Below are 26,713 nucleotides of genomic sequence, written 5' to 3' on the forward strand. Positions count from 1 at the left end.
TTTGTCTCTCTTTTGAATGAAAAGGCTCTCAAAATGTTCAGAACTATCATTTTTACTGTTAATTTCTTCATAAATGGTGAACGTTTTCTAATGAACTTGTAACGAATATTGGGGACGACTAGTGAAGATTCAGTAGAACTAGTAAATGTTTGAATCTACTAGGCTTTTTTGCTGCATAGATATTTTTATCAACTGTTAGGCCCGATATGATTATGTAGTCTTGAACTACATTTACTATGAAGAAACCATTATTTGTTAAATAGACCTAACATGACAGTGACCTTTGACGTTTAGACCCACATAATCTCTTGGTGTTCGTAATATCCAAAGCTCAATACATCAACTATGGTTGGTCAAGAGCTTACCGCAGAACAAATGATATTGAGCACAACATATTCTACTTTAAATCACGATGCCCATGACATATGATCTTTTGACCCCTCCAAAAACCAATTAACATCTTTCTCAACTAAAGTGCAAACCCACCTCAAACGTTAAGGAATGTGTGTGGTCTTGAACTAAAGATATAATGTAACATGAACCTTTGAAGGAACTGATGTTCCACTGGGAAAGAGGAATTTCCATGATTCGAAAATAAAACAGTGCTTACCTCTTTAACTGCCAAATATTAAAAAATCTCTGATATTCTTTGGATTTTTCATCATATCAGATTTGGTAACATAATTATTTTATGTTCACATGTGACATGTAAACTCAATACAAAACTCTATCTTCGTCTTTGACCTTTAATATGATGAAGACTACTGAAACTATCTCAGACAATGTCAAATACTAAGTATCGATTAACATTTAGTTCTAAAAATAGGAAGTTACTGCCATCTTGAAAATGGTTTTATTGTTACAGTAAAATCCTCATGACAATATAATCATTTCGAGATGGTATTTTAGGTGAAAACTGTTATATCCTTTAATTGTTATAAATGAAAACGGTGTCCCATAAACATTCAGTTTGGAATCCACTGTGACCAGCTTGAAAATATTGTAGCTGCTTCTTCTCATGAATTAATGCTCATACTGACATATGGATGTTTGCTAAATGACGTCTTATGACCTTTGGTTGATTCCTAATTCAGATTGCCAATACAACTGAATACAACTGCGTCCATCTAGATGGTCGCAAACGAAGACGGTGTATTTCTTACATACCTTAATCATCGAATATGGCCAGTGTCCAGGTATAAAATCTTATTATAAAGACTCATCCTTAACAGATAGTAATATCGACATGGATTTTTCACTGAACAACTTAATTTAGTCATAAATCAAAATGGTAAGAATTTGACATCCAACATTGCAGCCATGACAGCCATCTTGAAAATATTGTTATTGCTACTTTTCTGAATGGATGATTATAATGTCATAGAGTTTTCATGACTAGACTTCTTATCATGTCCAGTTGTTTCCAAATAAAATAGGTCCCTTCAGTGGCCATCTTGAAAGTATTTTTTATCATAACTCCTCCTGAATAGATACTTAAATATGCAACGTGATCTCTCAGTACGGATTCTTATGATCTCAAGCTGTACTTAATGGAAAGTTAATGCCATCCAGACATCCAATATGGCAATCATGGTGCCCATCTTGATACTATTGTCACTGCTACTCCCCATGAATGGATTGTGTTGTATCCATGTAACTAAATCAACATGAGGTATACAATGTGATGTCCAGCTGGTCTGATATGAAAATATTGAAAAATCAATGTTCCATTATGGACAATATGACAGTCTTCTTAAACATCATGTTAGTGCTAGTCTGCATGAATGTATGGTCACACTGACAAATGGTTTCACTACAATATTTTGCATAATGTCCAGTTGCACATCAATGAATATGTTTCTGATCCGATCATCCAGTATCATGACTATCTGTAAAGTCTTGCTATTTTTACTCCAGATGGTCACCATCACCATGCGGCTGCAGCTAAAATATTTGTTATTCTACAGCTTGTCCGAAAATAAAACTTTGTCCTTAGACATGCGGTATGTTTGCCACTGTGACGAGCTTGAAAACCTTGTTATTGATACTTCTCCAGAATGGCCGTAGTGACATCGAGGGTTTACTAAAAGATTCCAAATCGAAATGGTGTCAATTTAACGTCAAATATGGCTAACGCGATATTCATTTTGAATACTAAACCTCCAGTTTGAACTCTGTTTAATTTCTAACCCTCTTGAAGTCTAATCGAAGGGGATTTTCACTAAAGCACTTCGCATAAGGTCTATCTAGTTACTCCCAAATGAAAATGGTGGCTTTTGGACATTTTCTTTGACATTAACTATGGCGGATGGCCAACGTGAAAATCATGTTTAATCTTGAACGGTTGGATGCATTGACATTGTATTTTCATTAAAAGACGTCATATCAGGAACCAAATAAAAACACAGTCAGTCTGACATAAAATATGGCAGGTATCTTCATAACTCTCTTATTGCTACTCCTCCCTCCTGAAGCGATGGTCATTTTTAGTTCAGATTTAAACTAAAAGACTTCTTACTGGCCTAGATGGTCCTGAATTAAAATTGCATTGGACATTGAATATGGTCCCCATGATAGCTGTCTTAAAAATCTTGTAATTACTACTCCTGAATGGATTGTCATAATTGAAAGGGGTTTTCACAATAAGACGTATGATCTTATGAAATCTTCTTGGGAATAAATGTGAATGATGACATCAGAGACAACAACCACACCTTCCCTCATCCGATTCTGACCTGCCAAAAACTTGATCATAAATATGTAACGTAGAATCTTAACGTTAATTATGATGGGCGGAAAACATACTACTTGCATCTCGTCATGCTACTTTTATCATGACATGCTGACGCTTGCTACTTGTATCTCGCCATGCTGACGCTTGCTACTAGTATTTCGCCATGCTGACGCTTGCTACTTGTATCTCGCCATGCTGACGCATGCTGCTAGTATCTCGCCATGCTGACGCTTGCTACTAGTATCTCGCCATGCTGACGCTTGATACTTTTATCTCGCCATGCTGACGCTTGCTACTTGTATCTCGCTATGTTGACGCTTGCTACTAGTATCTCGCTATGCTGACACATGCAGATGAAGAGCCTGAATGATGAATCTGGACCATAAAAAGGCACATATGTCAGACCCAGTTCTCCACGCGATCAGGTATAGTGCGACTGATGAATGCATGAGGTAAGTTTCATACTTGTATAACATTATCTGCAATGTTCGAATCGACTCTCATGCGATATCATCGTAAATACATGAATATTAATGTTTTCTAAAAGCTACATGTTTACTTTTACATTTCACCATGTGATCGGGTCACTCATTTAAGAAACAACACTTGAACACAGGAAATAAAGATGAGTTTATGAATCATTTTTAATTAATGATATCTCACATGTTGCCTCCAAAGTAAGTTGCCTCCAAAGTAAGTTTCTTCCGGTACGTATCGCGTGCAATTATCTCCACACTTTCCGTGAGGAATTTACAGTTTAGAATTTGAAAGACTCGTGTATTTTAGTCCTACCATGTAAGACGCAGACCAATCTTATTCCATTATGGAAGGCTATCGCCACCAACAATATCAAATTACAATAAAATGTGTACATTTCAAATAATACAGTGAAAGCTAGGTTAAGTCTGCATTCACTGTCTAATGGAGAAACATAAATAAAAAAAACAGTTCTGAGAGGTAGGGCATTTTTTGGGAAGCAAAGTGTTTTAATAAATCGGCTTTTTCTTGAAATATGATTCAGTATAATTAGGCAATGATTCTGCTCAAATTGGATCCTTAATGTACGAGGGGCTTTTAAACAAAGCTCAGTAAACTTGCAGAGTGAAGGTTCAAAAACACAATAGAATCAATCTTCTTTCGTATCTATTCATATTATCGTTTCGTTTTCGTTTTGGGTCAAAATCGTAGCACATGACAGTCTTAGCGGATGAGTTAAAGAATACTTTCGAGATCAAGTGACACTCACGATGCTAACTGGGCTAAAGGAGCTTAAATATGGAAGTTGAGATGCTATGCAATCAAGCTTAATCATAAATTCTATACTGACGTTAATTGATCAGGAAATCAATCAACGAATCAATAAATCGAACAATCAATGAAGCGATTCCACACTCAAAACATCAGACAATCTGTCAATAAACCAGGCATTCGGTTAATAAGGTCATTAGCTTCTAATTGATATAATGATCCTCCACTAAGATTGATAAATAATGAAAAGACACTCATCAAAATCTTTAATGGTAGCAGTTTCAAAACCAATAAAATTATGGATATATTTAAGTCAGACATAATAAAGGTATGCATTTGAATTCAATATCTTGTATTTTTCATTAACATTGAAATAATTGATAATCATTCTACGGTCCTCCCTGGTATCCCATGAACTTGCATCAGATCACCTCTGCATTATATGCCATCTTCACGAATCAGTCCCTAACCATCCACCTTTATCTGCTCCTAAGAGAAACCTCTGTATGATAAATAGAACCAAACTAGTGCATGACATCCAAGCAATCTTTACAACTTGCTTACCTCCTACAGCAGAACAACTCGATAACTGCCTGCGTTCATTGCTCGACAAACATGCCCCAGCTACCAAGTGCAGAGTATCAATTCAAAAGTGTTCCCATGGTATAGTAGTGTTAAGGACCGGCTTCGCACTGCTAAAAGAGACCGCCGTAAAGCTCAGAGGCTTTGGCTTTCCACCAGACTCACTATTCATAAGGAAATCTATGAAGCCGCTAAGACAAATGTTACAAATATAGTTCATGCAGCGAAATCAGTCCACTACACTACTAAGATAATAAAAAATTTCAGCTGCAAAGAGCTCTTTAAAGAAATCTACACCACTTCCAACTACCTTCTCTCCAGTCGACCTTCCAGACATGTTTGCAAATTTCTTCCGTGACAAAGTACAAACCATTAGAGTTAAGCTTGACACCACAATTTCAATTGACTCGTCGTCACCATACAGTTGGGATGCAGAATTTGAGCGGCAACCATTAGCAGCATTTGAACCTGTCTCTATGGATTTCGTACGTACAATCGTGACGAAGAGTGTACCAAAGTCATCTGAATATGATCAGATTCCAACATCACTGCTGCTTGAGTGCTTAGATCCAGTATTGCATTCACTAACTGATGTTATTAATACCTCACTCTCATCAGAGGAATTCCCATCATTTTTCAAAACTGCCATTGTAAAGCCTCTGCTGAAGAAACCAATACTAGACCACACCGATTTAAAGAACTACCGCCCAGTTTCTAATCTCCGATTCATATAAAAAATCTTAGAAAAGGTTGTTCTATCCCAGCTTGTATCTCATCTGAATTCAAACAATCTTTTAGCAATGTACAATCCGCAAATCGCAATTGCCACAGTACTGAAACTACTCTTCTAAAAGTAGTTAATGACCTTATCTCTGCTTTGGATAGCGGAAAGATTACAGTCCTCACCCTCCTTGATTTGTCTGCAGCATTTGACACAATAGACCGTGATATATTACTTCACCGTCTCCAGCATGTATTTGGCATTCATGATACAGCCTTACTGTGGTTCAAGTCCTACTTGGTCAACAGGACACAAAAGCCCCTTGTAAGAACTAACGACCCACCAGAAGCTACTGGCAAAGTTTCTCACATACTTGCATTAACCGAGTCCGACATTCGATCCAACTCGGAGAAAAGTTAAATGGGAGTTATCTGTAATGGCTATCAATTTATACCACAGGGTCACCTGGATTCTACAATGTGTCACTGTTTAAAATACAAAACTATGGAGTAGATAAATAAATGAGAGATGATGTCGAGAGTATTTTATTTCCATAGAAGGAAAAAGGCCTTTTATGACAGCAGTTAGAGCAGTTGATTTAAAAATCGTTGGGATAATGTGTAAATCGTAGAGTCCACATCAGTCTGCAATGGCACAGAATAATGTTTTGTGTACCCACCTTTTTCATTAATATACAGTGGCATCATAAAAGAAATGCAATCATTTCAAATATTTATATGTACTACAATGTGAATTTGATGCAAAGAAAGTTATTTTCCTGGACATGACAGCTTATTTCTAAAAGTGATAATCACATGATCTTTAAGAAGGATTTGCAAATGACGAAACATTTCTTATGTTAATAGCTTCAAAGGACGTATTTTGGTGTAGGATACATTTAACTGTAAGAAAGATTATATAAACAACAAGATTCTGCAATAATCGGCAGAAATTCGTATCCCTACAGCAAGACGAGTAAACACTCGTGCTTGATGTTGTGTGCTTTAAACGGTTCACCTGACACGTGACTCCCATGCAGCGCTTTAGTTACGTATGATGATCGATCAAACATACTGCTGTTTTGAATAATCAATGCTGTTTTTAGAATGTTTATAAGAATTCAAGAGTTTCAGTAATATTTAGTTATTATCATGTGATAAGAAATGGCCTTAAATCACCACTCCCAAAAATAATAATAATAACAGCAACAATTGAATCAATCATTTCATTAAAATATTTCACACCGCTGAATTGTAATTCCTACTTAAATAATATCTACTGAAACGCGTAAAAATAAATAAAAGGAACAATGGAAGACGAACGTACTCACAACACCAAACGTTTACTGCATTGCATCGCCACCAAACTGCTTTAAAACCTGACTTGTTTTCTAGCATGCGATTGTAGTAGTCCGACAGTGTTAGACATCGACCATAAAATTTATGTTTTGTTGCTCGAGGTCACATAATGGCGCTCTGAAGCGACTAAAAAGACTAACATCGGAGCGAGAAGTCAAATTTCAGGAATATCTTACACACTTGGCACCATATATCGAGTTTTTTTCTACAAATTAAAGTTATAATGTTTTAGCGATAAAACTGATAATTTGCTAAAGCTAGGTGGAAAAAAAATCAAAATCACCCCCACCAAAAAAATAACATCAATTGTTGTGTTTACATACGAAATTGTCATGTATTATTATAAAATAGTTGTTAGTTTAAGTATAGTTGTAATAGTCTGAGCAATGTTACTATTAGTAGTAGTAGGATATGTGGTGTAGTTGAGGTTGTTGTTGTTGTTTTATAGTGTTTAACGCCATTTTTCAGCACAAGATAGGATATACATGGCGGCCAGTATTATTGGTGGAGGAAGAACCCGGAAAAAACCCGGAAAGAACCACTGACCCACGAGAATGTAGTTGAGGTGATTGTCATTGTATTCCATTGCTGGGAAAAAGCAAACCTGCCTTTTATTCACATCATTTGACGCCTGTACACAGGTTCAAGTTATATAATTTATTTTTAAACAATTAACCGACACTGAGTAACTTATTATTATTATTATTATTATTATTATTATTATTATCATGTAGTGGTTACTGTATTCTGCTCACTTTTATTCATCCTATAAATTAAATAATCACTGACGTAAAACTATCACCGATTTTATTATGTTCACGTTAAGAAAAACGTAAATTTACCATTGATATTGAGTTTACATATGTCTATAAATCAAAAGACTGACCCTATAGTAGAACAGCTTGTACAAATTTAGTTTTAGAAGAGCTGTTCACGGTTAATAAGCAAATAAATAAAACAATTAAAAATAAAACAAAACCTAAATAATTTTTTAATTATATAGTTTATCATCTTGCAAAGATAAAATAGTTGGCTTATGATGTGAGAAGCCTGTGCTGAACAGGAACTTAAAAAAGACGTGTATTGCTATGATTGGTGACAAATGAACCTATACTTCGCCTGTCTTTACAGTCAGATGTTGGATATTGAATGACGCATAGCTCTAACGAAAAGGGATGTAAATGTTTTCTCTTCTCACTGACAATCTTTTTTATTAACAGAGAGATTTAAGTCGCAGACAAATAGATGAAGATATCCATCTATACTTGTCTCACTGGCAGAGAAAAAGGCTATTTCTATTTCTTTTGCGGTAACACGATAACGTTTCCCACCATCTGGCAACGAATTGGTTGGACCCGTGATAAAATCACTGCCTCGCTTTCGAATTAGGCATATCGACGCCTTTGAGTTAAATTGTGCTCATGAGCCGAGTACTGAGGTAAGAAATGCTTGCACATCTATTCCTATGATATTCCTTTTTCTAAATGCTTTCCCCTTGAATCAAAACGTTTAAGTTACATAGACAAACGGTCGCTGAATTTAACCCCATTATCTCGTTAGGAAACACCTGAAAGTGTAAGGCATTTGTCCGTTACATACATTTATACAGGACATTTCTCGGGGAGGGAAAATATGAATGTCGGTTGTGAACAGGTGATCGCTGAGTAATGAATGGCAAGCTTTTACGTGGAAATAACTCAAAAGAAGCATTTCACGTTATACCTTTCCTATGAATAAGGACCTTTTTATAACAAAATGCCAAATAAGATTTATCTATATTTTCTTTATCTCTTCTTTCAATCAACCAACTTACCTATCTACTTACGTATGTACTTTTATCTTTCTCAATTGACCATAGCCATGAAGTGCATATAACACTAGTCGGTCTGAATCCTCATCGACCATGAAGAAGTTGATAAAGTTAGAAATGTCGGGAACGTAAATAAACTTGATTTGTATAGATTTTATCTCTGACTACTTTGAATTTTAATCGGAGGAAACGAACGTCGCCTCCGTCATTTCATTCAGCCCTGTCAGCCCATTATCACAATAGTCTTTGAATTGAGAAAAGCAGGAAACTACTGGTCGACTTCGGTTCAAAACTATATGAAAAGCACTATACAAAGTTTATAGCTGAGGCTTTGTGTGGTATTTTGTGATATATAACGAATTTTGGATAATGGAGTGTCACATAGTTTTTTGAAAAGGATAATGATTAGCAAGACAAAATTCGAATTTCGTGAAATATATTTTCCTGAACGACGTCCTATCATCTAAAAGTCTCCGAAAGGAACTGAACTCCGGAATTGGTGTAACATTCTTTCCTCAACAATCGGACATGAATAAATCCATGTAACGACATTATAAGAATGCACGTTCCTAACAACTTTCTAGCACAGACACACACACACACGTTTTCCTTTAACGAACATTACTCTCCCTTTTCATGCCTCAGCCTCCTAACAAAGAAGCCGTCTCTAACAACTAAGTTGGAAGAACAAGTGAAAGGAGCTTTCCGCCCAACGTGCAACTGTTTGTTGTTATGGTCCCTCTTAATTCGCAGCATCGAACCCTATTATTATGGGTGCAATTGACAGTTTTGATGCACATATTTAATGTTGCATACACCCGCCTACCATAAAAAGTAGTATAAAAATATAGGTCAAAAGGTCCATATTTTGGATAGGTATAATAAACCAAAACATAAGAATACCATTAACTTGACCTGAAAGGTCAGTGGAAACTTATATTATAAAATGTGATGCTCACAGTACAAACACAAGCCAATTCCCTAGGTGATAATTTTGAAACATAGTGTGTACTTAATAGCTTGATGCAATTCAAAATAGTTGTCATCCAGACAGGTTTTTAGATATTGTATCTACCTTGAACCAACGTGTCTACCTCTATACGTGGCTAGCTCTGCTTTCTAACCGACTATAAGTAGTGCAGTGGTTACATGGTGTGAAGTGACGACATGAGGTGTACATGCCTCACATCAATTTCAAGAAAAACACAAGCCGGAAAGACTAAATTCATAAATAGATTCATATCTTTAATTATTACACACTAATAGCGCAAAAAGTCACACCATAGCCTTAAGTTAGGAAATTTGCCAGGTTCCAATTTACGAAACTGTCCCCCTGCCACCTTAAACAGTTTGTGCAATATTCTTTCTGTCAAAGTTTTGTACATATCACATATTTGGACAGTATCTAGCAAAACTGTATGAAGGAAATTATATTTTCTGAAAATAATAAGTAATTACTCTTTTAGAAACGCATAGCATTTTGTACAATAGGTGCTAATATTGCCTTCTTGAAAAGAATTAAAATTGTGTGCAATGAAAGGTGTTTTCTTTCTTTTCTTTCTTTTCTTTCCAAATTTCTTGTCAATGTTGACTGGATGTTAAGAATGGATTTTACAGTTGTAACAGGTGACTATGAGACACGTTCTTAGATATAAATCATAGAACTTCTCTAATTTGGAAGAAAATATTTTTTTTTTAAAAGTCAACAAAGTAAGAAAAATGTCTCCAGATATTTACATTTCTAATTTTCTTTAAAAGTAATTTTAGCTGGACACACACACAAATCCTAACCTGGTTTTGTTGTTCTAGTGATGCTGATATAAAATGGGGTTGGTGGTGGTTTACCCATTGCCTATCTAACTTAGTAATTAGACAAAAAAGACAAAGGAGGGAAATATAATGAGACTAATGCATGACATTTACTTGCATATGGATAAAGAACAAGAAAATAATAACAGATACGGTTCACTGCACCAAAAAATAGCAGTTGTTCTTAAGGGGGCAGGGGACGCATTTTATGCACAAATGTGATGTTGCATACACCTACCTAATATAAAAATTCATATTAAATAAAGTTCATGAGAAATAGAATGTAAGGTCCATATATTGGATAGGCATAATCAAGCAAAACAGAAGAAGATCATTCACTTGACCTGAAACGTCCCTGGAAATTCATAGAACAAAATGTTGATGAACCCAACACTCAAATGTATGCGTGCATTTTTCATGTCCAAAGGCCATTTTGGAGAAGATGTGATGCTCACAGTGCAAACACAAGCCAATTCCCTAGGTGATAATTTTGAAAAACATTGTGTACTTAATAGCTTGATGCAATTCAAAATAGTTGTCATCCAGGCAGTTTTTGAGCTCTATTACCTACCTTGAACCAACGTGTCTATCGCTATACGTGGCTAGCTCTGCTTCCTAACCGACTATTGGTATTTCACTGGTTATTTACAGTACAGTGACTACATGAGGTGTCATGGCTGACATCAATTTCAAGAACAACACGAAACCAAATTCACAAATATATCCATATATTTAACTATTACACAATAATAGCTCAATAAATCACACCACAGCCTAAAGTTAGGAAATTTGCCTGGGGCGAATTTACGAAACTGTCCCCTGCCACCTTTCTAACTCGACAACATCTGACAACTCTCTTACAGATTATGTGGGTACCGGAGCACCAGTTTCAATTAACTTACGAGCTCTCTTTAGGATACCCATATTCACTTGAATTCGAGGTCGCAACAAAACCACGTTGAGAATATTTGATTACTGTCCCTGCCTAAAGTGTGGAAAAAAATGGAAGGAATTAACACGTCATATTTATCACGTATTCGCGAACGCTGAGAGAGACCATTTTACTGGTGCTAAGATACAGTACATGAGAGATCTGACAATTAAATCTTTACCGTAAAGAAACATGAACAAGCTAGTTGTTGGCAACGAGAATAATTATCTGAATAGGATGGTGCTCAGAATATTGATGAAGAAGTTCTGAAACTTTGAGTTACTTTGGCACTAATCCTCATTTCACAATGCAGAAATCTGCTTTGAATCGTGAATTATAACCCAAACATTTCTTGTATGAATAGACAATGGATATACAAAACTTCTTTATCTTCTAAATGTTCGAAATATCTCTAAACTAGAATATTTCAGGTACCATTGTTATGTGGTAGATTCTTTGTGGATATTTCAAGATTTGGACCAATTTGGAAGATGACCTAAGAAGGTGTCATAATTAAACGAATAACCAATACATTTAGAGCTAAAGATGATATGAAAAGTATCCATTTCTTTGACATATTAATCTATAATGGTAAAAGGAAAGAAAATGGATACATGTGAATTTTTCAAGGAAACCTACACACAAATTGGTACGTAAAATTTGGTTTTCTTCCAAGGCATACGTTTAAATATTTATGAAAGAAAATGTATGTTCATCCATGTCAAACGTTTAGGGGCATAGTTAAATCCAATTCACAGCTGTTCGGTCTATTAAATTAACAACAGTGAACAATACTTTTTCACATCATTGTCTTGCAAACTGTAGTAAAGATCAGTTGAGAGTGATTTACATGATACAAAATCTGCAGATTTAACAGGTATAGGAAACCAAAGAGAAAATGATATTGGCTACTTTCGTAAAACCTTAAATTAATTTTGAAATTGCACAGACGTTGAAACAGCGCATACGTTCGGTGACACTTAATATTTTCTTTTTAATACCTGTTACCTTAGACCTTACTACTTACGTGTGCCCTCGCCTCTATTGAATTATCAAGGTAATTATTGATAAACTGTATATGCTTATACATCCCGGCTTTCACTCCCGAGTTACTCAATGTTGACTTTAATAGAACAAAGTCTGATATCTAGGTCTGGACAGTAATATTAAGAATAGTCAGCTTTTTATCAATTTGTTATAGTAACTCTACTTTGAAAAGATGGAAAATAACTGAATTTGTTTGTTTTTTTTTTTGTCTTTATGCATTGTCACGTTAAGTATCTAGGCGGGTAGGTAATCCATCAGATTGTGAGCACATTATAATGCAAATTAAAGTCTAGTAATTCAAAATCTAACAAGCAATATTCATAATCTCAGTATCGAAATCCAAATCTCAGATATGACAGCCTGTGCCATTGAAATTTATCATGGACGTTTTTCTAAACGACGTTTGGATTATCCTGAGATTGGTGTAATTCTAAATTTCTTCTAATTTAAGTTAGCCTGGCAACTGGTGTATGTGTGGCCTTTTATTTGAAGTCTTTCGATAAGTGTAGACCGGTATTTTATGATTTGTATGTACATGCATTACAATGGTGAGTAATAGGATTCTAGTCTCAAAAGGCTCATTCCTGTATAGCTTTAGGACATGCAATGATGAAATATTGAGTTCGGACTAACTAGCAACATGGATTATTTTAGGACAATGTGTATTTCCCGTTAACTACGGAATAGTATGCCTGTTTAAGGCTATTATACGTGTTCATGCACACACAGTCTAACGTTGTAAGAGGTTACACTATGTGATGTGAAATAGTAAACTTACCATTGCCTTCTCCCTTGTGACTTGTTGTGCGACCGTGTTGCCCGGTGGGACTTGGTACCCGATCGGACACGGCTCGGGAAACAGTCTCTTGAGGTGAAGGCAATACTAAAGTAAGGGACTTTATGCTCTATAATAAACTCTATGTTTCCCATAGACAATAGGCACCGATTTGCGACAAGTTTAGACCAATAGTTATCCTGAATTCATAAAGCTGTATGAGCACACTTAAGTACTGTATTGTATGGCTGGAATAATCTTTGAAGATAAATTGAATGGAGACCAGGAACAAACATTTGATTTGGCGGTTAAAGGAGAAAGGAAAAAGTATTGTGGACAACCAGAATTGTAAATTTTTCCGCAAAATAAGTAGAGTCAGCATGCCGTAAAACATGACCAAAGTTTGTGATTTTGCTGCATTTCAGACAAGAAAAGCACCTATTTATTTTGGGGTCTAGAGCTGGAAAGCATTAACAAGAGCCTTAAGATTATAAGGAATATGAAGCATATGAGTTTCACTTAAAAGGAAACCAGACACTATGTTGACTTTTCATTACAAAAACACTCATCACACGTCAAAAGGCACGAATCCAGTGAAGCTAGCATAGATAAAAGAACAACAACACCAACAATACCATCCGAAAAGTAGATTTGAATCTATAGGTTGTCTGATACTTGATACATTTGGAAAACAAATCAATATTTGCATATATCTTCCTAATTTTACTGAGGACAGAAGGTAACTAACAGGAGACCAGGACAAGTTCACTACCAGTATTAATTCTGAACTAGCAACACAGACACTAATGGTGGATAAATATGTTATGGAACACAAGTAGTTCAATTCCGTATATCCCAGTGAAGGAACCGTCTAAGGTAACCTGGCATGCCAGTGTCCATTTGGTGACAAAGGTGACCAATTCACTTAGGCCACAAAGACCGGGCAGGATCTGATGTAGATTATACAACTGATTGCTCATGCTTGCCCAAACATCTGCCTCCTCTATTACTTTCTGTTAAGACTTACAGAGATAGTTAGGTAGAGTAGGCCCATCTGGTGACATGAAGTATACAAGTTTACCACACATTCCCCCCCCCCCGCTTCTAATGCATATTAGGTAGGGTTATTTATGCAGACACAAGCCACTTCAGTTACAAGATCCATAGTCGTCTCCCTGGATCAAATCAACCCAGTGGATTTACACCTTTCAGCATCCGAGGCCCTTGAGCTGCGACAAATTATTAATTAATATAAGTAATAGCAGAGCATCAGGAATCAAACCAATGATTGTTCACGCTGCTAACGATTCTGACATAACGTTCTGGTAGGAATTATTGAGATATATCAATATTTAATATCAAATGCGTTCAACTGTATCCTATTACAGTCAACTACAACATGTATTACTTAAGAGTTTGCTTTTTGAAGGCGTAAAATGAATTTGAGACTGTATACCCATGTATATAACGCGCAACAAAACGAATTAGAGGATGGGAAATTATCCCTTAAAATTAATCTGCTGCGTAACGGTATGCAGGTCCAGGCTGCAAACTACTCATCAAATTGTGTGAAAGGCGGTAGAAATATTTAATAGAAAGAAACAGCAGACAAGGTTTCACAGAAACATTGAAAGTGTTTATACTTTTATGGTTGGGTGAGTGGGTTAGGGCTTCTGGATGGTTTGAATTAATTAAGCATGGGCACTGTTAAGGACACACGGTACAAAATGTATGGAAAAGTGTAAACTGTTCTAGAAAACGGTGGACAAAAAAGTTAGTATATATTGGCTTGGCTGGCCAGGATTGGTTAATAATGTAAGTTATTTTTTTATGAAAGAAATCTTTTAAGAGCTTATCCTAGTTGTAACTGAAATAATAATGACACTGTTTGATAGATGGAATTTAAGCCCCTTAAATCTTGTGTGTGGACCACTCATTACTGAAATTAGCACCTAAACCTTGGGTGCGGAATTGAAACACATGACTCAAACACATGTAGGTCGAGAAAAGGCTATGGCTCATATCCTTTTCTCAACACAGAAGCTTACATCCGAGTGATCATGAGCACTCAGAAATTTAAATTAATTGAATTTTTAAGATCATTTTGTTTGCATAGGTTTGCTATGGGAACTGAATTAGTACCGCGAGGTCTTAAATTCTTGCACAGATTTCTTACGTGACAAGGCTACTACCTCAGACGTCTACCTTATACAGTATATTACAAACTGGTTTTTCTCCCTTATAAAAGAAACTCGGCCAATACCAATGTTTTTCGTATTGGCCAACCTATGATCCCCAAAGCACACACAACTATCCTGTATATGCTGCCTTAACCCCAGTTATTATTAGATGAAAATGGTTAGTAAACATCCATATTTTACAAATAGAACACCAAAATGCAACCAAACACAAATATTTATGACATTTGTAACCAGACTCAGTTGAATTGGAAAGATTTTAGTCACCACTTGAATGAAGGAAAACCAGAACTCCTTCCACAGGGTATTGATATAGATTTTTAATATCCTAGATTAAGAGAGCTGAATGGAAAAGGTATAATCCATTGTAAAATCTGAAAAATGTTGCAGAAATAAACTGATAAAGAAAGCAGCATATTTGTAAATATGTAATGTAATAGCAATTATACATACTTAAGATAAGAAATGTGCTTAATTTTGTAAGCATCAGTGCCATACGTAGTCTAATAACTGTTGTAGTAATAATCTTAGTAATACATTGGTTTCTCGTTGCCAACGTGTGCTGTTTGAAGTAATAATGATGTTACCATTAGTGTTGGTGTTAATTGTAATCTTACTGGAATTGTGAAATGAGGACAAGCGATGAGTTGCCCATGAACATAAATAACCTGCAAAAAATCTTCAGAAATTCATACTCCCTACAGCATTACGAGCATACACTCATGTTGTATGTTTAGTGTTCTAAATTGGTCAACAAAAAGTCACGTGACTTTTATGCAGCGCTAGAGTCTTAAACGTTGGTCAATCAAACTGCCGCTTTTATGAATACTTCTTGCTAATTTTAGAATGTTGGTAAGAATTCAATCACAGCGTTTCGCTAAAATTGACATCTTGACTACATTTGTACATTTAAATCTCGGACGATCTGGGTATGTGAGAACGCCAGCAATTTAGATCGGATGGGTTGGAAGTTCATCCCGGGATCTTCTTCCATCAGTTATACAGGCCATATGTACTTTCTATCATATGCTAAAAATGGAGTTAAATCCACAACAGCAATAACTGAATCTATAATATTAGTAAAATGTTTTATACCGTTTATTATTTGCTGCTTAGATAATATCTGCTGAAAGGCGTAATAACAAATAAGCAAGAAAAAAATTGAAAAAATGTGATCTCGAACCCTGAAAGTATATTCCTTTTGATTCCCACCAAACCGCATCAAAATCTGTTTTATGGTACAATTTTCTGAATTTATTTCAGTTATGCCAGAGAGTGACCTCCCTTTATGTGGGGCAGTCGACGATACGTAAATACATGCGTACTGTTTGACCTGTATGAAACCCAGATGTGCAATCAGATTTAAATCTGTCAGTGGCTATGTGCATACTAAAGAATAAATAATAAATCCTTTATTATATTATATTGCATCAATCTTCGAATGTGCCCCACCTATTGAATTTGTGCATACATAAAAAATGATTTGTAATTTTATTTTATATCTCATTTATTCCCTAATGCTATGTCCAACGAAGACAAAACATGACGTTCTTTCTGCAGTTTATATTAGAAAGTATTAATCAAAGAAAATGATTTAATTTATGAAACCCTTTGTTTTAGTGCCACAAATATCTCTAAGTCGAGGTGGGGATCAAGATTAACATCTAACAATGTCATTAAACATATGCTTGGTTGAATTGGTCAGATTTTAAAGTATTTGTCTCTGTTTCATCTTTGAGAGAGAGAGAGAGAGAGAGAGAGAGAGAGAAGCGAGAGAGCGTTATTGCTCATAGATTAAATAACAAAATAGTTGAAACTACCCTTTGAGACCTGTTTTATTTAATAAGTTTTGAAGATACAATAATGTAAAAATATGAGATTCAAATAATAGTCAGACAAAGCGTGCTAACATCTACGTTTCCCTGTCTGTGCACATAGTCAACCGCATCCATCCTGATGATAACTCATCAGTGCCATTTTCTTCGTCGTTTTAACTATTTTCTTTTTCACCGTTTTCGACACAGAAACTTTCATCCTCAGCCCTTCTTTTTATTTCTTCTGTCGCGTTTCCTTCTTATCGTCACAATTCTCATTCCTCCTATTTAGATATTTGTATCGTCGTTCTCGTTGAAGCATTTGTCTCCATTTTTTTAATACTACTAGCACTACTAATCGGACCGACACATTATGTATGGACACTTCTAATAAGCATTATATATATATATATATATATATATATATATATATATATATATATATATATATATATATATATATATATATATATATATATATATATATATATATACACACACACACACGTATATGTTTAGTGAGAGAGAGAGAGAGAGAGAGAGAGAGAGAGAATTTTGGTAACTATATTTGTCATCCGGACCAGTACAGGGACTTATTAATATGACTCGTGTGCGTTTGAACTGATATCTTTATTTCGCATCATGTATCTATTATGAAATAAGTATCTGCATGTCAGTTAACAAAGTTTCATCAAAATATCCTAAACGGATATAAAATACCTGTAAACAAGCCACAAACATTTGCACTGTTATTCAACGTTTCTTGTGAATCCTCCAGGATACTGTTTGAACCGAATCATGTGATATTTACTATAATTTCCAGTAAGATTTTAAAAACTAAACATGTATTGTGTTGCCATAAGAAAATATGTCATGTTCAAGTGTAAATGCTGTAAACCAGCCAATGTGATAGAATCTTCTATATCAGATACTGGACATGGCTGTCAGTGGAAATATACCGAATCAAATGATTTAGTGGATTTTAAGATACTTTACTACTCCAATCTCTGACCAATGCTTCATACTTATGCAAATCTTTCCTCTCCCATATTACATAATAACAACTGCAAACCTTTTGTATTTACGTGAGAGGTTGCCACGTATTATTATAAGATAGTTGTTATTGATAGTAGTAGTTGTAATAGTCTAGGCATTACTAGTACCAGTTGTTGAGGAAGGCTTCATTGTATTTCATATAGGGTATTCATTACTTATATTTTTGCGTCACAGACTGACTCCGAATCAACCATACATTAGTGTCTACTTTACCAGATGTTGCTCATGTGATATATTTCTGTTGATCGGGCAGTATAAGAATCCATCAATTTGATTGATATATTTTCATTGTCATCAGTATCAAAAGCTCAGTAACGAAGTACAGCTGGCCAGATGTCACATGGTCACACCATATAAAACCCAACTATCCAAGCAGTTTACCTCAATGATACCACGACGCTGAACTATTGATAGCAGAACGGAAACCAAGGTAGGTTAACGGTGGGTATCATAGTAAGAGTATTTCTTCACTTTCTTCACGAACATTTGTTAATACGTATCACTGAGTCTAAGCAATGTTAGTCACAGTAGTTGCATCATTTGTGGTGTAGCTTATGTGGTTGTCATTATATTCTGTGGAGGGTGTTATTTATTATACATTAGCGTTACATGTTTTGTGACCGTACATGCATTGCTGTTTGCCTTCTTTACCAGATGTTGCTCGTGTCCTGACTGTGATCGGGCAGTGTACTGATACAGTCAGTTTTATTGTTATATTCTGATTATCGTCGGTATCAAAAGTTCAGTAACGAGGCAAACTTGGCAAGATTGTCACCATGTATCAAACCCTACTGCCGGAACAGTTTACCTCACTGAAACCACAACGCTGAGCTATTCATAGTTGAAAAGAAATCAAACTATATCTACTAAGGGCAGGAAATGTAGACTTTTTCTTTCACTTTATGCATGTACATATTTCTAATATTTATTGGTATCTTCAACTATGAAACTGCAATTTCACTGTTTTAACGCATGTTTCAGACCATCATGTCTAAAGGTATATTGCTTGATAACAAATATCCGATAAGAAATGTCAACTCTAATTTCCGACGAAAAGAATCATTAATTTCAGGAAATCCAAGTAAATTCAGGTGAAAGGCAAAATAACTGGCAAATCATCCACCCTCCTATCTATCTCAAAGACATGAAATCAGAAATATAAAATTTTCAAAAAGACAATGAATCTACTGTATGATTTAAAGCTGCAAAATGTTGTACACCCGACTGGCAGAGGAGATAACATGTAACTCAGCTATTGTGATTTTCATTACGCTCGTGTAAAGTGCAAGTTAACAAACTAGCGACTGAGTTGGAAGGAATTTGCAACGGAACACGGCCCATCCAAACTTTACTGGAGAGTAGACAAAAGCAATCAAAGAACACTGCTCGTCAATGTAGTTTAACATTGCTCACGAGTAGATTAAAAGCGTGAACCCGTGAGAGCTGCGTTATACAAAGGTATTGTAAAGGGCTCCGTAGACATTTGTAAAACCCCAAGGATACTTACCACATTTTGGTAATATCACTAATTGGTTTACACATTAGTCAGCTCTCCTGAGAAAACGAAGATTACAAAATACACAACTTTCACGCTTTTATCTTTGGGATCAGCCACATCAGATGGTAAATTCGAGCTTTTGCTTCTACGTGAAAGTTTGCAAGTCATCCGACTGTGACAATAACTCGATGAATATTTGAAACGGGCACCCATTTCCGGCTTATGTTCAAACACATTCTGATACACTTAAACAAAAATGTAAATATTTTAGAATGATCTATTAAACTAATGAACTTTGCGGTATTTATCCGATAGAAATAAATAAGTCAAGTATAATGAAATGAACAAGAATCAATTGAAGTCGGAATGTTCCTACAGACTTTCCCAGCCTCTCGCTCGGCGTACATCCTTCGGAGTTATAGGAGAGTATGGTTGAACGGAACTAGGTTTTAGAAAGTATTTAATATTCTGAAAATGATATAAACCAAATCGTTAATTTTATTTCCAGACAGAAACAACATAGAAATGAAGAAACAGTTTGCTCTTGTTCTCCTTGTGGCAGTGCTTGGTTTAATTTCGGCACAAATACGTGGTAAGTTCTGCAGTACGTTCTTACTTTCTGCTTGTTAGACTCTTTGTATATAAATATGTCGCACTATTTAAAAGCCGAAGTTATTTTTAGTGACATTCATCTGTCATATTGATTCATGGGATCAGATGAACTGACCTTCATGGATTTTTTTAGACCACTCGGGCACTCGGGGCCCCCTCCTTTGTAGATTTAACTGAAATAGCATATCATGTGCAACGTGACCGTCGACAAAGGTCCCCTTCATGCAAATCATTTTGTTGTTCGAGTATTCCCATCTATTTGTTTAATAAGGGTGACCAGCGAATTTACAGTAATTAATCATGAATGTCCTAAATTTCCTATATTAGTTAATGTGGTAGTGGTATTGCCAGACTGGAGAAACTGCAAAGTTTCAAACTATAAAATTCTCTTATCATATACCTACATCGAAAGCAGAGACTGTTGGGTAAAAGCAAATCTGCCCTATATTCATATCCTTTGACTCCTGTACACAGGTTCAACTTAATGTTATTCCTTTTGAATAAATACCATGCACTGAATATCCTTATTATTATTATTATTATTATTATTATGTGAACTCCGAACTTTATATTCCGTACAAGAGTTACAGAACCTTCGTCGAACAACTTGCATACATTTGGTTTTGGAAGAGCTGTTCACAGTTATATAAAAATCTAAAATAAGAAATGACCTTTAAAAGTAAAACAATTTTCTTTTCAGTTTGGGTAATTTCTCAACTTGCAAAGATAAAATAGCCGGCTTATGTGAAAAGCCTGTGATGAACAGAAAATTAAAAGAAGGCTTGTATTGCTATGACTGGTGACAAATGAACTTATACATCGCCTTCCTTTACTGTTAGATGATGATTATTGATTGACGCATGGTCTTAGTGGAAAAACATGCACGTGTTATCTCATCCGATGACGATATCTTTTCTTTAGAGAGATCTTTGAGTCACAGAAACATAAATGAAAATATTGAACTATACTTGTCTCACTGGCAGAAAAACCCACTACATTTTGTCCCACTTTATAGCAAACGAATTGCTTCGATCTGTTACTCTGATAAAGACACTGCCTAGCTGTCCAATTAGAGGGTATCTTTGAGATAAATTGTCGTCGTGACCAGAATATTGAGATCAGAAATGCTTGCACATGGATTCCTGTGATATTCCTTTATCTAACAATGCTTTCTCCATGAAGCAAAACTTTTATTTGGAGAAACAAACTGTCGCTGTATTTACAAGCTACTGTCTAATTAATAAACATCGGAAAGTAGATGACATGCGTCCTTACATACATTTATAGAGGACTTTTCCCGTGGAGGAGATTTTAATGCCATTGTGATCAGGTTGCCGATGAGTAATATTTACCTTTTTCAGGCCAGGTTAGGCTTACATTATATATAATACTAGTCCGTGTATGTATGAATGACAGTATATGTTTATAGAACTACATATATAAAACCAAACGGGTTAGAGTCATAATCCATTTGTACGTCGAATCTAACACGTTCTGTGGGTAACGTCTACACTTATTTATCGGCACAGTAATTCGAGTAATCTGCTTTGATATATGTATCCGAAGATAGGAGCTATCGTCCCTGTTCCATATATTGACATCAATTTATAATTATACTTTAAGGTATGTACATTGCATTTCTAAATAGAATTCCATTGGAATTATGCACAACAATGTATCCTAAATTCACAGTTTCAAGGTTTTATTTCTTATTCAGAACACATAATATTTGTATACCAATGACGGGTTCAATGCTGCTTTGAGCGAACTTTAACTCAGTAACATGTTGGATTATGTATATCCGAAAGTGGTATTGAAAGCGGATGCTGCTGATAATGATGATGATGATGATGTGATAACTAAATTCTTAGAACATTGATGGTATGTGATTTTTTAAAATTGTATTGCAGGTCCACCTGGTCCTCTTGGTCCTCCTGGTCCTAAAGGATTCAGTGGTCGACCAGGTTTACCTGGTCCAAAGGGTGATACCGGTCTCCGTGGTCTTCCTGGTCCTGCTGGTCCTCCTGGTGCTCCTGGTCCTCCTGGTCCTCCTGGTCCTTCTCGCTGAAATTCTCTAATCCCAGATCTGCCTCAACAATTATTCCTCGTAGTTCCTGATTACGACTAACACAATTCCTCCTGACATAATTACTAGTCCACTTACTGACCTCATCAGATTAATAGAACTGATTATTGAATATATAAATGCAATTAATATTTTTCTTCTTGTGACTAGATTGTTTATCATAACGTGAAAAGCTCTTTGTGTAAGGCATACTATGCTTGCGTGGAAAATATTGTGTTTTAACCAAAACAACTTCTACTGGGCCTACTTTGTAGTACTAGACAATTGAGCTGAAAAGACGTCATCATCTTGACTATGATCTTAGGCTTTATTAATGCAATAATATACAGAAAAATGGTTATCTCATTTTGAAGTGTTCTGAGAAATTGACTAAATTATCTTCATTTTAGAATTAAAAAAACTTCTGCATCGAAAGTCTGAGTTCCTGCGTTTTATCTTTTCATCTGTATTTCGTTTGTTTTCTTATCTTTTCGCGTTCTATTTCATGTATCCCTAAATCTCAGATCCCTCATCATTATTCATATTTACAAAGTACCAAAGTCATACTTTAAGGTTTCAAGCCAGATGTCTCCTTCTGGAACAGAGTGCTATTATGAGATGTGCAGAACAGTACAACATGCTAGTGGTATGCATGGACAAGCGATGTCACTCGTCTCGGCTCTTGTTCGATGAAATCTATGACATATGTAAACATTCAAAGAAATTTAGATATTTACTTATTTAACAAAGTTTTGATTGCTAGTACTATTACATGCAAAGTTTATCTTTTATCTGTAAATAACCTAAAAGAAGCGTTTCATTTATACCTTACCAATGAACGATTTAAAACAAAAACATATGCCAAATACCATTTCTCTATATTTCGTTATCCCTAGTTCATCCATTGTACCAACTTACCTAACTACTTACGTATGTTCTATTCCCACTCTCTTCCTCTCTTGACCCTAGTCATTAATGTGCATATATTCTGAAGCTTCATTGACTATGAATAACTTGATAACGTGACAAATGTCTAGAACCTAAATGAACTTGCTTTGCCAAGTTATTTTCCGACTGGTTTAAAGTTTAATCAGAGTTAAAGAATGTCACCTGGGTGATGTCATTCGGCCTTGTAAGCCCATTGCCACAATATTCTTTCAATTGAGAAAATAAAGACACGATTGGTCGACCTTGGTTCAAAACTATATAACAAGCACTATACAACTTTTATATATGATCCTTTATGTTGAATTTGTGAGATATTACGAAATTTGGAGAATGGAGTGCCACATACGTTTCAAAGAGGATAATAATGTTCAAGAAAAAGTTCATGTTTCGTGAAATGTATTTTTTGGAGCGAAGTTCGTTATTTTATACTCTCCGAAAAGAATTGAATTCCCGGATTTATGTGACATAATTTCCTCCTCATGCTGACATGTAGACATTATTATAATATTAATGTTACAGAAACCCCTGTTCCTCACAATACTTTAGCAGACAAACACAGAGGTTACCTTAACGAACCCTTAACTCGACTTTTTCATGCCTCAGCCTCCTAACAAAGAAGCCGTCTCTACCAATAAAGCTGGACGGAGAAGTGGGAGGAAGGTTTGCTCCTAAAGTTCAAATGTTTGTTGTTGTTCTCTTAACAAATTAACATCCTATTATTTTCTAACTTAACAACACCTGACAAAACTCTTGCAGATTATGTACGTTCTGGAGCACCAGTTTCAGTTAACTTATGAGTTCTCCGTTGATTACTCCACTCCATTTGAATTCAATAGTACTACAAATGCATATGAGATTACTGTTCCCTGCCTAAATTGGGGAAAGAGGTGGTAGTAATTATCAAATTATATTTATCACTTATTCACGAACGCTGAGAGAGACTTTGCTACTGGTGCTAAAATACAGTACCTGAGAGATCTGGTAATATATCTGAATCATACAGAAATATGAGCGAGTGAATTGTTGACAACCCGAATAATGATCTGTACTGGCTGGGGCCCAGCCTATAGATGAAGACGTTCAGAAACATCGAGGTACTTTGGCAAAAGCACGTTTCACAACGCAGAAATTTTCGTATTTGAATAGTGAATTAGAATCCAAAGGTTTCTTGTATGAAGATAAAATTGACATATTAAAATTCTTATATCTTCCAAACCTTCGAATTATCTCTAAACTAGGAGATTTCAGGTACCATTTTTCTATGGTAGATTCTTCGGGGATATTTCAAGATTTCGACCATTTCCGAAGACTAAAGAAGTATATATATTGAATGAATAACCATCACTAATCCATGAAATTTCGACCTAAATATGATATGGGATATATCCATTTCTTAGATATTGTTATCTTTAAGGGAAAAAAGGAAATGGAGAAGTGTTTTTGCAAGGAAACTGAAACATAAACTGCTACATAGAAAGTTGTTTTCTCCCAAGGGAGAAGAAAAATCTATGATATACGTAGATAAAAAATAATTTTTGATACATAATATATGCTTGTCCATATCGGCTTTCACTCCCGGATTACTCAGTCTGTGCCTTGCGACGAGTAATAGTATGATTGTTCCATTATTTTAAATAATTGAAACTTGTTTCTACCGTTTTATTTTATATTCTCGATTCTATAATGTGAAATTGTTCAGGAACGTTTAAATGCCCAACGCTTTGCACACTGCCCATCTCGTTTCTTACCTATTGGTCTTGTATCACATTCATTTTGCTTGGGTCTGATTCTTTCTGGCTGTACGTTTAGTAGTTCTTCAGCTTAATTTGGACAGATGTCAAAATCAAACTATTTTTGACAAGATCAACAGAACCTAGTTAATCTCACATACCCACATTGTCCAAGAGTCAGTTGTGTAAAATTAGTAAATAACTAAATATTAATGAAACGCTGGGCTTGAATTCTTAGAGTCTAACACTAGCATGGAGTATTCATATCAGTGGTAGGTTTGACTGACCACCATTTTAAACTAAGCGCTACATGTGAGTGGCAGAGCAACCAACATCCTAGAAGAGTATATATACTCGTCATACTGTAGGGAATATGAATTTCTGGCAATTTTCATAGCCTATTGTTGTTTTATCGGCTTTTTTCTCTGCTTGTCCCAGTTTCAAAACTCATGTAGACTACTAATATTTCCAGTGACACTAATAGTAATACCACTGTAATAACTGAATAAAACGTCTTTCTTCTTAATTCACATTATATATTGCTTTTCCTTATTCCACGCCTTAGCACGTTGATTTATAAAAAGTATGTGACAGTCTTATGGGCTGAGTTAAATGATAATTTCAATATCACGTTACACACAAGATATTATTAATGCTGAAATAACCTAACTATGGAAAATGGGATTAAAGATTAATTATATACTGATGTTAATTGACCATGTAGTCAATCAACGAGTCAATAAACAAAAAAACCAATGAAGCAACCTCTCATTCGGTCAGTTAACTAATTTGTCATTAATCTACAAAGCAATTAATCAGATTGCTATCATGTGAAATTACTTCGAATCAATCCCCTAGTGATACAATGTCAAAAAAGGGTCCATATCAAGACTCTATAAAGAGGGAATATGGCCCATACGTATACGGAAGATGCAATCTTCTCAATGCTTTTGTGATACCCAGTGCCATTTATCTATCCGATAATTTGTTGCATTCTCATTTCCGTTGCGTTTTAGTGTGGATCTTCGATGTGGCTTTGTTGCTTGCTCGAGTTAAAGTGTGGCTGGGTAGTCTAGTGAAAGTTCGTAAATTGGTTTAATAGTTAAAAGCTTTATTAAGCTCAAAATTTTATATCGACACTGGAGATCGTAAACAGCTTAATAAAGCTTTTCACTATTTTGAATTGTGATGGGATAAAGATTCATTATTCATATTTGGCAACTCAGAAACGGAAATATCAGTGTAGTAAATCCAAAATTAAGAGACCACTCTATCTGGCAGCCTGCTTGTGTGCTGGATGACATGCGGAATTGTATTTCGGGCTTTAAAAAAAACAATTATACCCGATGTTGTTTTTCAGAATTCAGTCTTCCGTACTTAGTAAATTACGGGTCTTTCAAAAATATTTAAAAGCGACTATTTAGTAATAAATAAAGCAGATAAAGGAAATGTACGAGAGGTGCTTTTTCGTTTAATTTAGAAACTGCATAGTGTATTTTTATGAACTGCTAAATAACTCTTTTAGCAAACTACATGTGTGCAAGGACAATAGGGATCTAAGTGTCAACAGCTGAGACCAATATGTATCCTAATATACACATAGGTGTATGAATACATTTAAGCTCTGTACCGCATACCTTGACATAGCTTTGAAGGTAGCTTAAATCTGAGACCGGAAGACAAATATTGTTTTGAAGGTTAAACATTAAATAACAAAATTATAGGGACAATTTTACGTGAATGCAGTTTCCGAAAAATAAGTAGCGTCAACTTGCCA

The 26,713-nt window shown here is 35.3% G+C and overlaps 1 protein-coding gene across 1 annotated transcript in view; it reads left to right on the forward strand.

The window, feature by feature from the left end:
- Positions 1-22,692, forward strand: part of LOC149778520 (uncharacterized) — a 98,518-nt gene extending 75,826 nt beyond the window's left edge. Inside the window, exons 8-9 of the mRNA XM_089938351.1 lie at positions 20,090-20,173; positions 22,104-22,692. Of these exons, the coding sequence (XP_089794477.1) occupies positions 20,090-20,173; positions 22,104-22,261 (242 nt within the window). The 3' untranslated portion in view covers positions 22,262-22,692. The remainder of the gene's footprint in view (positions 1-20,089; positions 20,174-22,103) is intronic.
- The last annotated feature ends 4,021 nt before the right edge of the window (positions 22,693-26,713 follow it).

This window comes from Sinohyriopsis cumingii, chromosome 17, assembly GCF_028554795.1.
Source record: "Sinohyriopsis cumingii isolate HCF-2022 chromosome 17, ASM2855479v2, whole genome shotgun sequence".
Taxonomy (NCBI): domain Eukaryota; kingdom Metazoa; phylum Mollusca; class Bivalvia; order Unionida; family Unionidae; genus Sinohyriopsis; species Sinohyriopsis cumingii.